Below are 15,139 nucleotides of genomic sequence, written 5' to 3'. Positions count from 1 at the left end.
CAGAGCAGGTAACACACAGGGAACAGTCTGTGTCCTTCAGATATTTGTTTTCATTGTTTCTATCGGCAGTTAGTATGAAAAGAGCCAAAAGTTTAAGTCCGGTAGACTCCATAGTCACATGTCTGCAACCGGTACAACATTTCCTACATTTTGACCAACTATGATGTATGAAGAGTGTAAACTGTAGGAGAGAGAGCAAAATGTCTGGAAACATTTCAGAGAATCGAACTCTTAGCTCCCCCCTCTAACTCTCAACATTCTGTCCCCACACACACACACATTGGAAAATCTGAAACATTCTGAAAACTGGACGAATCATAAACTGTGATTTGGTAGAAACCGTGCTTGATATCTGAATGCCCATTCAGCCCAATAAAGGCCAAAGTCTTGTCTTCGGTTTAAACTTTTAATCATTTTTCTACATTAAAGTATGGCGATACAGTATGGCCCCAAAGACAGGTTGTTTTGAGCGATGTTAAGCTATTTACCGAAGATTTACCATTAAAGTATATGGGAAATTTCGCTGCAGATTTTGTGAAAACCGTTTGGCAAATCTCTTAGAAAAGTCATAGCTCACCATTCCCGATCATTACACACGTTTTGATGTATTTTGTGTGCATGTGTTGGCAACGCTCCGTGACTAGTAGCGGGACAAAAATGTGGCGTAATAAATATGGGGGATAATAGTCATTCTACCGATTGCACATCGTGACACTGAATAACACTTCAATGTGTGTGTGTGTGTGTGTGTGTGTGTGTGTGTGTGTGTGTGTGTGTGTGTGTGTGTGTGTGTGTGTGTGTGTGTGTGCAGGTGATGGAGCAGAAGCCCCTCCCCCTGACAGTTGGTGAGGAGGAGGAGTATCTGTTGGCTCTCAAACAGGAGTTCAGAGGAGCGATGAAGAGTCTGCCGTGCTTCATCCAACCGGCAGCTGCACACCGAGGTCAGAGTTAAACACACACACACACACACACACACACACACACGCACCACACAGTGTTTCTACCACACAGACACATACACACACACACACATACACACAGAGAGTAGTATTAGTGGTGGGGGGATGTATGTATTGACTAGTGTGTAAGTACTGGTGCTATCAGGGACGGACTGGACCTGGATTTTCTCCCAAATAGGCTCATCATCATCCGGCCATTCGCCCCTAGCCGTGTGCGACCGAGACCAGCCAGATGTGCTGATATTATACCACAGTACTGTAGCCTATCAGACCAGGTATTCACAGCAAGTAGCAGCTCAAAACCAGTGATGAGAATTGGGGTTGTGTTTATTAATGAAGCCTCAGCCTTCAAATAAAAACAACAAATTTACAATGTCATTACATCTGCATTGAAAATAAAATACAAATATTGAAATGTCACTGGCTACAGAAACCACAAATTACACAAACTTATCATAAGTAGATAAAGTAGGCTACTGCTGTACCTGAACATGGGGATTACATACATATTGTAGGCCTATACCTAACTATCTTCAAATTCAAATGATTTTAAAGATAGGTTATTAGTTATTATTGAGAGGGGGTGAGAGAGAGAGAGACACACACACATCAGCAGCCCGAGTTTGATTGTGAAGGTCTTGTGTTCCTGTTTCCAGATGTGGAGAGATACTCTGATAAATACCACAGCACCGAGCAGACAGACGCCCTGACGGACTGGACTCCAGGTCAGATCATTCATAATCTGATCACACGTTAGCTTCACCCTGGATTAATCTCTGGATGAATGGATGAGTAGTTCTGTCTCTAAAATGTGGATCAGTGTTCCCCAAAAAGCCCAGGATGACGTCATCACGTCTTGTTTTATCAACAACTCAGATATCTTGAGTGTCCTGTCCCAGAGGAGAGAAGACACTAGAACATATATTCATATTTAACACGCTGACATCACACTAGTTTACTAAATGACTCACAACTGAGTCATAATTATCAGAATAGTTGGAGATTAATTTAATAGTTGATGAGTCATCGATTCATCTCTGCAGCTGTAGACTTTATGTAAGTATGGAAGGAAGGAAGAACGTAGGGAAGAAAAGAAGGATGAACAGGGAGAGAAGGAGAAGTAAAGGAAGAATAAATAAGGACGGATGGGAAGGAAAGCAATAATACTAATAGATTATCAGAATAGTTGAAGATGAATCCATTCATCTATAACTCATCCTGCCAGTAAAGTTGATTATATACGTTATGAAGAGTTTGGTGTTGTTTCAGACTGGAAAAGATTACCCAAAGAACTCAGGGTGAAGAAACCTTCCAGAGGAGGTGAGTACACACACACACACACACACACACACACACACACACACACACACAGACACACACACACACACACACACACACACACACACACACACACACACACACACACACACACACACAGACACACAGACACACAGACACACAGACACACACACACACACACACACACACACACACACACACACACACACACACACACACACACACACACACACACACACACACACACACACACACACACACACACACACACACACACACACACACACACACACACACACACACACACACACACACACACACACACACACACACACACACACACACACACACACACACACACACACACACACACACAGACACACACACACACACACACACAGACACACACACACACACACACACACACACACACACACACACACACACACACACATACACACACACACACACACAGACACACACACACACAGACACACACAGACACACACACACACACACACACACACACACACACAGACACACACACACACACACACACAGACACACACACACAGACACACACACACACACACACAGACACACACACACGCACAGACACACACACACACAGACACACACAGACACACACACACACACACAGAAACACACACACACACAGACACACACACACACACACACACACACACACACACACACACACACACACACACACACACACACACACACACACACACACACACACACACACACACACACACACACACACACACACACACACACACACACACACACACACACACACACACACACACACACACACACACACACACACACACACACACACACACACACACACACACACACACACACACACACACACACACACACACACACACACACACACACACACACACACACACACACACACACACACACACACACACACACACACACACACACACACACACACACACACACACACACACACACACACACACACACACACACACACACACACACACACACACACACACACACGTATGAAATGACAAAACCCAAATCTGATGAAAATGTTAACTTCATATCAAGGTTCATATAAGCTCTGTTCACACGGGACCATTGGGACCTGGTGATGGTTAATTGATGGTTTAATTGATGGTTTAATTGATGGTTTAATTGATGGTTTAATTGATGGTTAATTGATGGTTAATTGATGGTTAATTGATGGTTTAATTGATGGTTAATTGATGGTTAATTGATGGTTAATTGATGGTTTAATTTATGGTTAATTGATGGTTAATTGATGGTTTAATTGATGGTTTAATTGATGGTTTAATTGATGGTTAATTGATGGTTAATTGATGGTTAATTGATGGTTTAATTGATGGTTAATTGATGGTTAATTGATGGTTTAATTGATGGTTAATTGATGGTTAATTGATGGTTAATTGATGGTTAATTGATGGTGTCTCTGTGTCCTCCAGGCGTCTCGGCAGCAGTGAGTCGCTCAGACAAACTTCAGTCGGGTCAGAAGAAGAAAAAAGTAAAAGAGAAAGAGGAAGTGCTGCTCAAACTGGAGGTAAGACACCTGCTGACCCCTGTCCAATCAGAGAGCAGAGATCGGAATAATGAGTCTTACACACACACACACACATACACACACACACACACTCACATACATACGCACACACACTCACATACAAACACACATACACATACACACACATACACATATCCACACACACACACACATACACGTATACACACACACACACACACACACACACACACACAAACACACACACAAACACTCACATACTCACACACACACACACACACACACACACATACACACACACACACGCATACACACACACACACACACACACACAAACACTCACATACACACACACACTCACATACAAACACACACACACAAACATGAACCTGTTTCCTGTGTCAGACTCTGCAGAAGAAGGAGGAGGGGCAGAGTTCGGAGGACGAAGAGGAGGAGGGAGAGGAGAAGAAGAAGAAACAGGAAGAGGAAGAGGCCGAGGGGGAGGAGGAGTACGACGAGGAAGAGTTCGAGGAGGTCAGACATTTTTATTTTAAATCGATTCATACGTCCACCTTAACAAGTCCAGAAACAGCCCCGAAATCACCATCACCAAACCCACCAGACTCCATGTAAATAATCAGGACTTTTAGCGTGTACAGAAATATGCTGGCTCTATACACGCTAAAAGTCCTGATTATTTACATGGAGTCTGGTGGAGATATGCTGGCTCTATACACGCTAAAAGTCCTGATTATTTACATGGAGTCTGGTGGAGATATGCTGGCTCTATACACGCTAAAAGTCCTGATTATTTACATGGAGTCTGGTGGAGATATGCTGGCTCTATACACACTAAAAGTCCTGATTATTTACATGGAGTCTGGTGGAGATATGCTGGCTCTATACACGCTAAAAGTCCTGATTATTTACATGGAGTCTGGTGGAGATATGCTGGCTCTATACACGCTAAAAGTCCTGATTATTTACATGGAGTCTGGTGGGGATATGCTGGCTCTATACACGCTAAAAGTCCTGATTATTTACATGGAGTCTGGTGTAGTTTGGTGATGGTGATTTCGGGGCTGTTTCATGTTAAACTAAAAGGATCTTACTCTTTAACTAAAAGGTCTATCTCTGTAGGGATCCATCCCATAATGTTGTCAGACACTTAGAATAATAATGTGAGTCTGTCAGCAGCAACAACAGAACTTGTAGTGACTCTGACTGCTGCTGAACATTAGTCCTGTAGGGTTACAGTACAGCTCGGTTCTGGTTTCATACTGGACCAGTTTTAGAGATTGTTGTTCCATCAGACACTCAGACACACAAACATGGAGACTTAGGGTCCAGTGTGGAAAATCCTGAACTTACCTTACTTTCTGTGGATTATAACTGTATTCATGTTAAATACAAATAATTATTAATATGTAATCAGTGTCATTTTCCCGTGTTCCCTGTGTGCAGGAGACGGATTACGTCATGTCGTACTTTGATAACGGAGAAGAGTTCGGAGGAGACAGTGACGACAACATGGACGAGGCTATTTACTGAAACATTTTGTCTGTGTGTGTGTGAATATGTACACACATACACACACACACACACACACACACACACACACACACACACACACACACGGATACGGACAAGGACACACACACACACACACACACACACACACACGGATACGGACAAGGACACACAGACACACACACATATTTCAATTACAGATTTTATTGGAAAACTTTGTTAGTTTTTACAGCAGAGAGAAAATATCCGTCCAGGAACCCTTTTAGAAACAGATTGGACTCAAAGAGTGAGTGAATGAATAAATAAGTGAATGAATGAATGAATGAGTGAATGTATGAGTGGATGAGTGGAGGTTCAGATGAAGACGATTCATCAGGTTTTATTCGTCCGAAGATTTAAAGATTTCTGTAGAGAGTTCATTGAAAAGTTTTTTAAGATTTTGTACCAAAAGTTTTATCTGTTTGATCTTCGTTGTGTAAAAAAGTGATTTTTTTCTGTTTGTTTGTTGCAAAATAAACACAAAGATTTAAAAACGTGTGATTATTAAAACCTAAGTAATTCTTAAAATCAATAAATAATTGTTTACAATAAATAAATCAAAGAAAATATTGCTTTTAATAAAATAGAATGCCTTTTATTGTCATTATACACATGTACAACGAGATTAAAAGCAACTCCTTTCCAGTGTCAACATGAAATAAGTAGTGCCAAAAAACATTAAAATACAAGAATTAAAGTTACAGTGCAGTGTAAGCAGTGTAAGAAATTAAAGAGCTTAAAGAGCAGTTAAAAAAACATAAAAGCAGATTTGATGGTGCTAGTATGGGACAATGTATAAGCCGTTACTCTATACACGTAATCCACCTGCAATCCTTGCCGGTCCTACTTCTTGGTTTCTCTTTATATGCTTTACATTACATGTCATTTAGCTGATGCTTTTATCCAAAGGGACTTACAGTTGCTACATATGTCAGAGGTCACACTCCTCTGAGCAGCTAGGGGTTGAGGGTCTCAGGGACACACTGGTTGATGTATCGCAGTGGGAATCAAACCCGGGTCTCCCACACCAAAGGCATGGCTCATATCCACTGCCCCACCCCTATATGCTTACGGTATATAGATTTTCATACAGTTTCAACAATGCATCTTCACTATAAGAAATGTCATTTGTCTTCCTGTTAACCATGAACTTGTTGTCCTTTCGGGTCAAAATTCTAAATTACCTTTTTGTGGCGCTTTTCCCCACGTTTTTTTTTGCTTTAAAAAAATGTTTTCGACACTTTTTTAAAAGTTTTTGTAATTTTTTTCAACGCTTTTTAAAAACAATTTCATGGTCAACAAACTTAATTTAAATGACAATATACCTATTTCTTTATTTCAAAAAGCAGAAAAGATTTTTTTGGACTAATAGTTAAGATCAGAGGATGTCCAGTGAATCACAGACTGGTTTATGTCAAAGTTTATTTAGGATACTGTATTAAAAACATTTTTCAAATTTTTTTTTGGAAATTCTATGAAATTGAATAGAACAACCAAAATTCAATGGAAGTGATCATTAATTTTACCTGCGACGAATGTTGTATTTGTTCCATACAGCGTACATCCATGCATCCAAGTTATTTTTGGTTAAAAAGAAACCCATATTTCTGGAAAAAAAAAAAACTTTGAAAATGGGTCAAATTTGACCTGAGGACCACACAAGGGTTAAAGAAAGGCAACGTCAAAGAGAAAGGTCTTCAGCCTTGATTTAAGAGAACTGAGAGTCACGGCGGAGCTGCAGGGTAAGGTGCACAGTTCTGAGAGCTATATACATATATACAAATATAAAGATAGATATGGTTTTATGTACAGTGTGAAGTAATAAGTAAGACTGTTAAATCAGTGCATGTGTGAGTTCAGAGTGTTTATTGTTGGGGGGCTGCTCTAATGTTGGAGTGGAGTGGCCAACCTGGAAAGGTAGTAACTCCTCCCTGAAGACCATCAGCATGAAGATCCCTCCTGTGCAGTAGTTCTCCAGGACCAACGTACAGCAGAATATCTGCCTATACCTATATATCTATCTTTATTTATCTGTAGTTTATTGTTGTTTTACTGTTTGTTTATTTTTGTTAAAATATTTAGCTAAAAGTTTTATTGTTATTCTTATACTGTATTTTTTCTATCTTTTTTCTATTTAAAAAGTGTTTTGTAAGATGCTAAAATCTGCTGCTGGAAATCTGATTTCCTTGCAGGAGTCATCCCAAAGGGATCAATAAAGAGAAGTCTAAGTCTAAGTCTATCAGCTCATCTCTTCTCATTTCTTTCTCTTTCTCTCATTAAACATTTCATCTTCCAACAGGTCTTATTTTCCTGAAACTGGGCACCAGCACAAGAAAACCAACTGACGTTTGTAATTCTTGTTACTGTCTGTGGTGGTTTAAAGTAGAGCTGCACAATATGAGAAACATATGTTGAAAAATACATAACAGTATACTAACAAAAGATAGGCCGAGAGTCTAAACAATTACAATTGAACAGACATAGTCTGCAGGACTATTAAATTAAAAACAAAATAAAAAATAGTCTACGAAACTGTTAGCACGTTTCCTGACTATTACGAGTCCGTTCCGGGTTTCTGACAAGGTCTGCCAAAGAAAATAACTTAGCCTTGTGGTGACGATCACATTGAAAAATAAATAACAGTAATTTCTTATACTGCACTGTAACTTTTATTCTTGTCTTTTAATGTTTTTAAATTGTTTTAAATTGTTTTCTAACTGCTCTTTACTGTTTTATGTAAAGCACTTTGAATGGCCCTGTTGCTGAAATGTGCTACACAAATAAAGCTGCCTTGCCTACGTGATAAGTTGATGAATATGGCGATAAAGATATCACTTGCGATAAATAAACAGATATTTCTCTGTTTATGTGTTCTCAACAGTTTGTTGAATTTAAAACAAAAAACAACAACATTCTTTTATGGAACAAATTGAACATTGAATTGAATATAAAAGGCAGCACTAAAGAAATAATGAAAGTTATATTTTACTTTCACAATATGTCACAGCCTTTAGCGATGTGTTTATTGTGCAAGTAGATATCGCGATAGTGATAAAATAAACAATATATTGTGCAGCCCTAGTTTAAGGCAGTCGCAGCTCGCTGCAACGTGGAAGAAACATCAGATGTGTCTCCAGTTGGGCGGCTGCAGCAGGAACGTAGGGCCCATAATCTTTAAATGGAGACACAGATATAGTCTGATCAGCTGTTAATCTCTGCATGAACTGATAAAGGCTCTGACACACCACGCACACACAGAACCTACGCTCCAGTCGGCGTCTCTTCGGTGGGTTCTGAGGAACTTTATTGACCAACTTGGGGACGACTGACTGCCTCCCCAATACCAGCATTGGGGAGACGTAATACGTCTCCCCAATGCTGGTATTGGAAGGACTTCCGGATTTTACAACCGGGCATTATGGCGGCTTCGTTCCGAATACAATCTCATATTTTACGAAGATAGTTCACTGAAAGGTGTTCCTGGAAAGATGTGAAGAGAGAAATAGGCCGTGCAGTCGCTGAATCTTCATCTCAGATCAACAAAGGTCAGCTTAACAGATATTTGTCAGATTCTGTTCGTCAGGCTCATCCCGCTTGTCATTTCCAGGTTAGCACTCCACCAATCAGATTGGTCGTTGAGTCCGAATGCCCGCCTTCTGAACCAGCATGTCAGGTCGGCCCAAATGAAAGCCGAGGCTCCTCCCACGGATGACGGCACAGACCACACAGACTCGAGTCACCGACCTCACCAGACTGTCCACTGGCCGTAAATCACGTTGGTGTGTCAGGGCTATAACATGGTTCTAGAAGAGTGAAGAAAACAAAATGTAAAGTATAAAAAGATCGTTGTGGTTCAGGACAGCCAGTTGATGTTTGGTGGAGGTTTGAAACTCTAATGTGAATCTTTATCTGCTGTACGGTGACAATAAATAAGAAGCTGAGCATTAAGATGATCTGATGTCTGCACTTTGTCTCCTGTGTCTTTCTGTCTCGACTAATTTTCAAATTCAAAAATATACATTATTTTTTGCATTTGGATTTGATTTTATTTTAGTTTGAAATAGTTTTTCAGAGTGGTTTGTTAGATTTATTTTCAGACAATAACACATTTGACTGTGTCAGTTGTAACTTCCTGTGCTTGTCTTTGTTTTAAGTGTAGAGAGGGAGAGCTATGGTGAACTCAACAGACTATTATGAAAATCTAAATTCTTAGTAATGTTTTCAACAGCATAAATGTATTTTGTAATGTCATTTTTCAGATTATAAAACCCATTTATTTTTGATGAGTTTACATTTGAGGCAGTTCATTCAAATGTAAAGCTCAAAAAATAGTCAAAAAAAACATTGACAATCATTTTTACCATTGATTACTTGTGATTTATTAAACCTTCTGACACCATTAACGATAGTATTGTAATTCAATCTCTTCACCCTCTGCAACCATTAGGTGTTTTTGACAACTCATGGTCGGTCTGGTTTTATTTTCTATAAATCTTGTAAAACACCAACCCTGTTGTCCATAGGCAATTTATAAACATCATGTTTTTTTCAGAACAAACTGGGCTACTAGAATACTTGTGCTGCAGCGATGTCACTTGAATGTAAAATAGGTTGTAGGACCATAAACATTTAGGGGGTGAAAAGTATGTAGGGTTGAGGAGTGAGTAGTTACGTGTAATGAAATTATGTTATTAAATTACAAAATTAATGTAAATGTATTTAGTTGTATTACTGAGATAAAATGTGTAATTCAATTAGTTACTAATCAAATTAAAAGGAAATTGCTTTGCATTGATAAAGTTATCCAAATAAAGTAATCCAAACCACATTTAATATGGGTAACTTATAACAGTAAGCAATTACATTTCCAATTCCAATTCCAAATGCCAATTCATTCCTCATTGTCAGAGTTGGATTATCAAATTGCCTCTGTTATTTACCTGAGGTAAAATGAACTCTTAATTTCTGATCAAAAGAAACATAATTCTTTTCATCAAGAACATTTCCTGTTTTCAAACAATGTCCACCCTTTTTAGGGTACATGTATCATGTAGTCATGAGACTTTGGATTTACCAGGGCACCCAATTCATTTGAGAAGGGGGATAGTTATGCAGTTTATGTAAAAATGCAACTGTCCTGAAGAAATGTTAACAGGTACCCCACTAATGGTTAAAACTATAAACAAGCCCAACAATTACCAACGTAAACCACCATGTTCTGAACACACACTTTAAAAACTACCACTAACAAAAAGTATTTTGCATTTCGGAACTTATAAAGACAATGTTCACCCAATAGTCAGTCCAGCATTGCATGATGGGAAGCGTGGGCTGTTGCTAGACACATGGTGTGCAGAGCTTTTGTGCATCCAGTAAGCAGAAAAAAATACTTGAAGAGTAAAAAAACGATTCAGGGCAAGTTGCCGTTACGGCGTGAGAAACAGCTGAGTGGAGACTGCACAGATTAAAACTAAAAACGTTTCTGACCACATCCAGTCTACACACACACATGGTGGACGACAATGGTTGAAACGTCTTTTAACTGTGTTGCAAAGACAGGGCCTTAAACTAAGGGTGCCCAATGGTCCCTTGGCCCCCATACTTGTTTTTTACCACGATTAAATGACCGGATATGGTATGCAATAGAATTTGACATTCAGCAGGACAAAAGCAAAATATAAAACAGAATATACGTATGTGGAAAGTTGAACTGACAACATTGGGGTAGACTAAACCCCCACCGGTGCCACAGCCTGGTTTGTGATTGGTTGGATTGGTGTGACATCACAGTGCCCTCTGCAGATATAATCAGGTTGTAAGGGTGTGACAGACTGAAGGAGAAGCCGCAGCTTGTTTTCCTCTGAAGCCACAAAATCTCTTCAGTTCGACGTGCCGGTGAGTTAAGACAGGTAAGCATCCAACCAGGAGACACTAACATTACTTTAAATGAATATTGATTTGTCATTTTTCTATGCACTCGTGTTTTTATGTCCTAAAGCAAAGACACTTAAACCTAACTAAAGGCATTTTTGGCAGCCTCAACCCTGCTTTTCCCCACAAAGACTGTTTAGACCAAGCTGAGGCATGCGTTGGTATTCTGAGTGCCTCCATGCTGCACTGTCACTGGACATCCGGTGATACACAGGGATGAGCTTCTTATGGTGATCATTCAAAAGACCAATATTTAGAACACTGGAGAAAGCAATCAAAGTAGACTAAATTGTTATTTGACGTAGTATCTTCACACTGTCAGAGATACGAAGAAGAGACAGATACTGACTAAACACAGGCTCAGTGACCACCAACTGGGTCAGACAGAGATGCACTTCCTCCTCCACTGGGAAAAAGTATCTTCACTAAGAGATTTACACCTTGGAAAAATAGCCAAAAAAATTAAACTTCCCAAAGTTAACAGCAGAATAGAAGCTGGTAGTTCTCCTAGGAGAGGAGACAGCAGGTCTACTGACAGCTAAACAGGGATCTGTCTGCCACAGCCTGAGGGACTCACAACCACTTAGGATCCCCAAATTAAAGATCTGTTTAGTATTATATAGTAATTATATTATACAAAAACTGTTGTGTAATGTAATTGTTTTTTAATATAGTGTGTTGTATCGCGATTAGTAAAGTATAGTATATACAGTATGTGACACCTACAGTATATATTTAATATATGACATGTAGGCTATGAATTTTTGTAAACTGCTTTGACACACTGAGAGAAAGAGAGAGAGAGAGAGAGAGAGAGAGAGAGAGAGAGAGAGAGAGAGAGAGTGTGTGTGTGTTTCCATACCTGTTACTCTCCTTTGGTGTTTTTGATATATTTTAACATGAAGGCCAGGAATCCCCAACACTTTTTGAGAGCTACGTGTCCCAAGCCTAACTCCTGCGCTAACAACCATTCTCACATTCACGTCAAACGCCACATCGTTCCTGGTTGCGTCTTGAAGACGCGTAGATGTGTAGCCACTTTGTCTACTAGAGTGCAAATACTGCACTCTAGTAGTAAACTACTACAGAACTCATGATTCTGCTGATCGATGCTAACTTTCAGCCCTGTCCCTGCACAATTAGGACAAATTAAACCACCGATCAGTTCATTCAGACGAGCTACATGAATTATCAGCCACTGCTGTGTGCGCTCTGATTACTTCCACTGTCTGAAAACAGTCTGCTATACGAATGACAGTTTACACATCAACATACTATGTGAAGGCATTTCATCATCTGCTGTCTTAGTTTGCAATCCCTTGTGTCTTCTTGTTAATGGCAACTGTTTTTGTCTTCTCTGAGATGATTTTCGAGGTAATTCTTTCGATATTTTGAACTACCGCGGAAATGTCAGAACGCGTCATGTGACGATACTGAATGAATCACGTTGTCAGAAATTGGCTTCAGCCAATGAGATTGCGCATTTAGAGTTAAATCGCCCATTTTACTTTCAGGATTGGTTGCTGATAAAAACGAAATGACCATATTTGGATCCGACAGCATTGTAGAGGAGAGAGAGAGCTTTCCAACGGTATATGTGATGACAGGGTGCAGACAGCGATCGCGGAGCAGCGGGATGATTTAGAATTTAGGAAAAATCTACCGACGCAAACAGACAAAGTGTAGTAAAATAAAGACCTAAATGTGTATTTTGGACTTTTTTTTCTTTTAAGTCTGAAAGAAGACATGTTATTGAAGACAAATAGCCCAAAATCTCAAAATTGACCAGTGAAAAAAAAATGATGTTGTTGCCTGGCGTGCCTCGCTTTGATAAGCGGGTGCAGTATTACATTCAATCTATCGCACCGTTGTGACGGAAAGAGAGCTTAGCCAGAAGGCAAAGCTCTCGATCTACCGGTCAGTTTTCGTTCCTACCCTCACCTATGGTCATGAAGGCTGGGTCATGACCGAAAGAATCCAGATCAGGGTACAAGCGGCGAAATGGGTTTCCTCAGGAGGGTGGCTGGCGTCTCCCTTAGAGATAGGGTGAGAAGCTCAGTCATCCGTGAGGAGCTCGGAGTAGAGCCGCTGCTCCTTTGAGTCGAAAGGAGCCAGTTGAGGTGGTTCGGGCATCTGGTAAGGAGGCCCCCTAGGCGCCTCCCTAGGGAGGTGTTCCAGGCACGTCCAGCTGGGAGGAGGCCTCGGGGAAGACCCAGGACTAGGTGGAGGGATTATATCTCCAACCTGGCCTCGGGATCCCCCAGTCGGAGCTGGTTAATGTTGCTCGGGAAACGGAAGTTTGGGGTCCCCTGCTGGAGCTGCTCCCCCCGCGACCCGATACCGGATAAGCGGACGAAGATGGATGGATGGACAGACTGCTACATTATTCTACACAATAATCTGATGCAAAAAAGTTGCCTTACCTTTTTGAAGTAGATAAGGCTCAATATATTTCAGTGTGAGTCACACGTGTCAAACTCGAGGCCAAATCTGGCCCCTCACACATTTTGATCCATCCATCCATCCATCTTCGTCCGCTTATCCGGTGTCGGGTCGCGGGGGGAGCAGCTCCAGCAGGGGACCCCAAACTTCCCTTTCCCGAGCAACATTAACCAGCTCCGACTGGGGGATCCCGAGGCGTTCCCAGGCCAGGTTGTAGATATATTCCCTCCACCTAGTCCTGGGTCTTCCCCGAGGCCTCCTCCCAGCTGGACGTGCCTGGAACACCTCCCTAGGGAGACGCCCAGGGGGCATCCTTACCAGATGCCCGAACCACCTCAACTGGCTCTTTTCGACGCAGCGAGCAGCGGCTCTACTCCGAGCTCCTCACGGATGACTGAGCTTCTCAACCTATCTCTAAGGGAGACGCCAGCCACCCTCCTGAGGAAACCCATTTCGCCGCTTGTACCCTGGATCTCGTTCTTTCGGTCATGACCCAGCCTTCATGACCATAGGTGAGGGTAGGAACTAAAACTGACGGTAGATCGAGAGCTTTGCCTTCTGGCTAAGTTTCTCTTTCGTCACAACGGTGCGATAGATTGAATGCAATACCGCACCCGCTGCGCCCGATTCTCCCGACCAATCTCCCGCTCCATTGTCCCCTCACTCGCGAACACAACCCCAAGGTACTTGAACTCCTTCACTTGGGGTAAGGACTCATTCCCTACCCGGAGAAGGCATTCCATCGGTTTCCTGCTGAGAACCATGGCCTCAGATTTAGAGGTGCTGATCCTCATCCCAACCTCTTCACACTCGGTTGCGAACCGGCAGGCCGATGAGGCCATCAGGACCACATCATCTGCAAAGAGCAGCGATGAGATCCCCAGCCCACCAAACTGCAACCCCTCCCCACCCCGACTACGCCTCGATATCCTGTCCATAAATATTACAAACAGGATTGGTGACAAAGCGCAGCCCTGGCGGAGGCCAACCCTCACCTGAAACGAGTCCAACTTACTACCGAGAACCCGGACACAGCTCTCACTTTGGTCATACAGAGATTGGATGGCTCTGAGTAGAGACCCCCTCACCCCATACTCCCGCAGCACCTCCCACAGTATCTCCCGGGGGACCCGGTCATACGCCTTCTCCAAATCCACAAAACACATGTAGACCGGTTGGGCATACTCCCAGGCTCCCTCAAGGATCCTTGCGAGAGTGAAGAGCTGGTCCGTTGTTCCACGACCAGGACGGAATCCGCATTGTTCCTCCTCAACCCGAGGTTCGACTATCGGCCGAACCCTCCTTTCCAGCACCTTGGAGTAGACTTTACCAGGGAGGCTGAGAAGTGTGATACCCCTAT

The 15,139-nt window shown here is 41.7% G+C and overlaps 1 protein-coding gene across 1 annotated transcript in view; it reads left to right on the top strand.

The window, feature by feature from the left end:
• Positions 1-5,437, top strand: part of polr3glb (RNA polymerase III subunit GL b) — a 9,775-nt gene extending 4,338 nt beyond the window's left edge. Inside the window, exons 3-8 of the mRNA XM_028581491.1 lie at positions 812-941; positions 1,616-1,684; positions 2,229-2,279; positions 3,764-3,858; positions 4,243-4,371; positions 5,302-5,437. Coding sequence (XP_028437292.1) covers positions 812-941; positions 1,616-1,684; positions 2,229-2,279; positions 3,764-3,858; positions 4,243-4,371; positions 5,302-5,388 — 561 coding nt within the window. The 3' untranslated portion in view covers positions 5,389-5,437. The remainder of the gene's footprint in view (positions 1-811; positions 942-1,615; positions 1,685-2,228; positions 2,280-3,763; positions 3,859-4,242; positions 4,372-5,301) is intronic.
• Positions 5,438-15,139: the final 9,702 nt, after the last annotated feature.

Source organism: Perca flavescens, chromosome 6, assembly GCF_004354835.1.
Source record: "Perca flavescens isolate YP-PL-M2 chromosome 6, PFLA_1.0, whole genome shotgun sequence".
Classification (NCBI taxonomy): Eukaryota; Metazoa; Chordata; class Actinopteri; order Perciformes; family Percidae; genus Perca; species Perca flavescens.
Note: the sequence above shows the minus strand (reverse complement) of the source record. Positions and strands in the feature narration are given on the sequence as shown.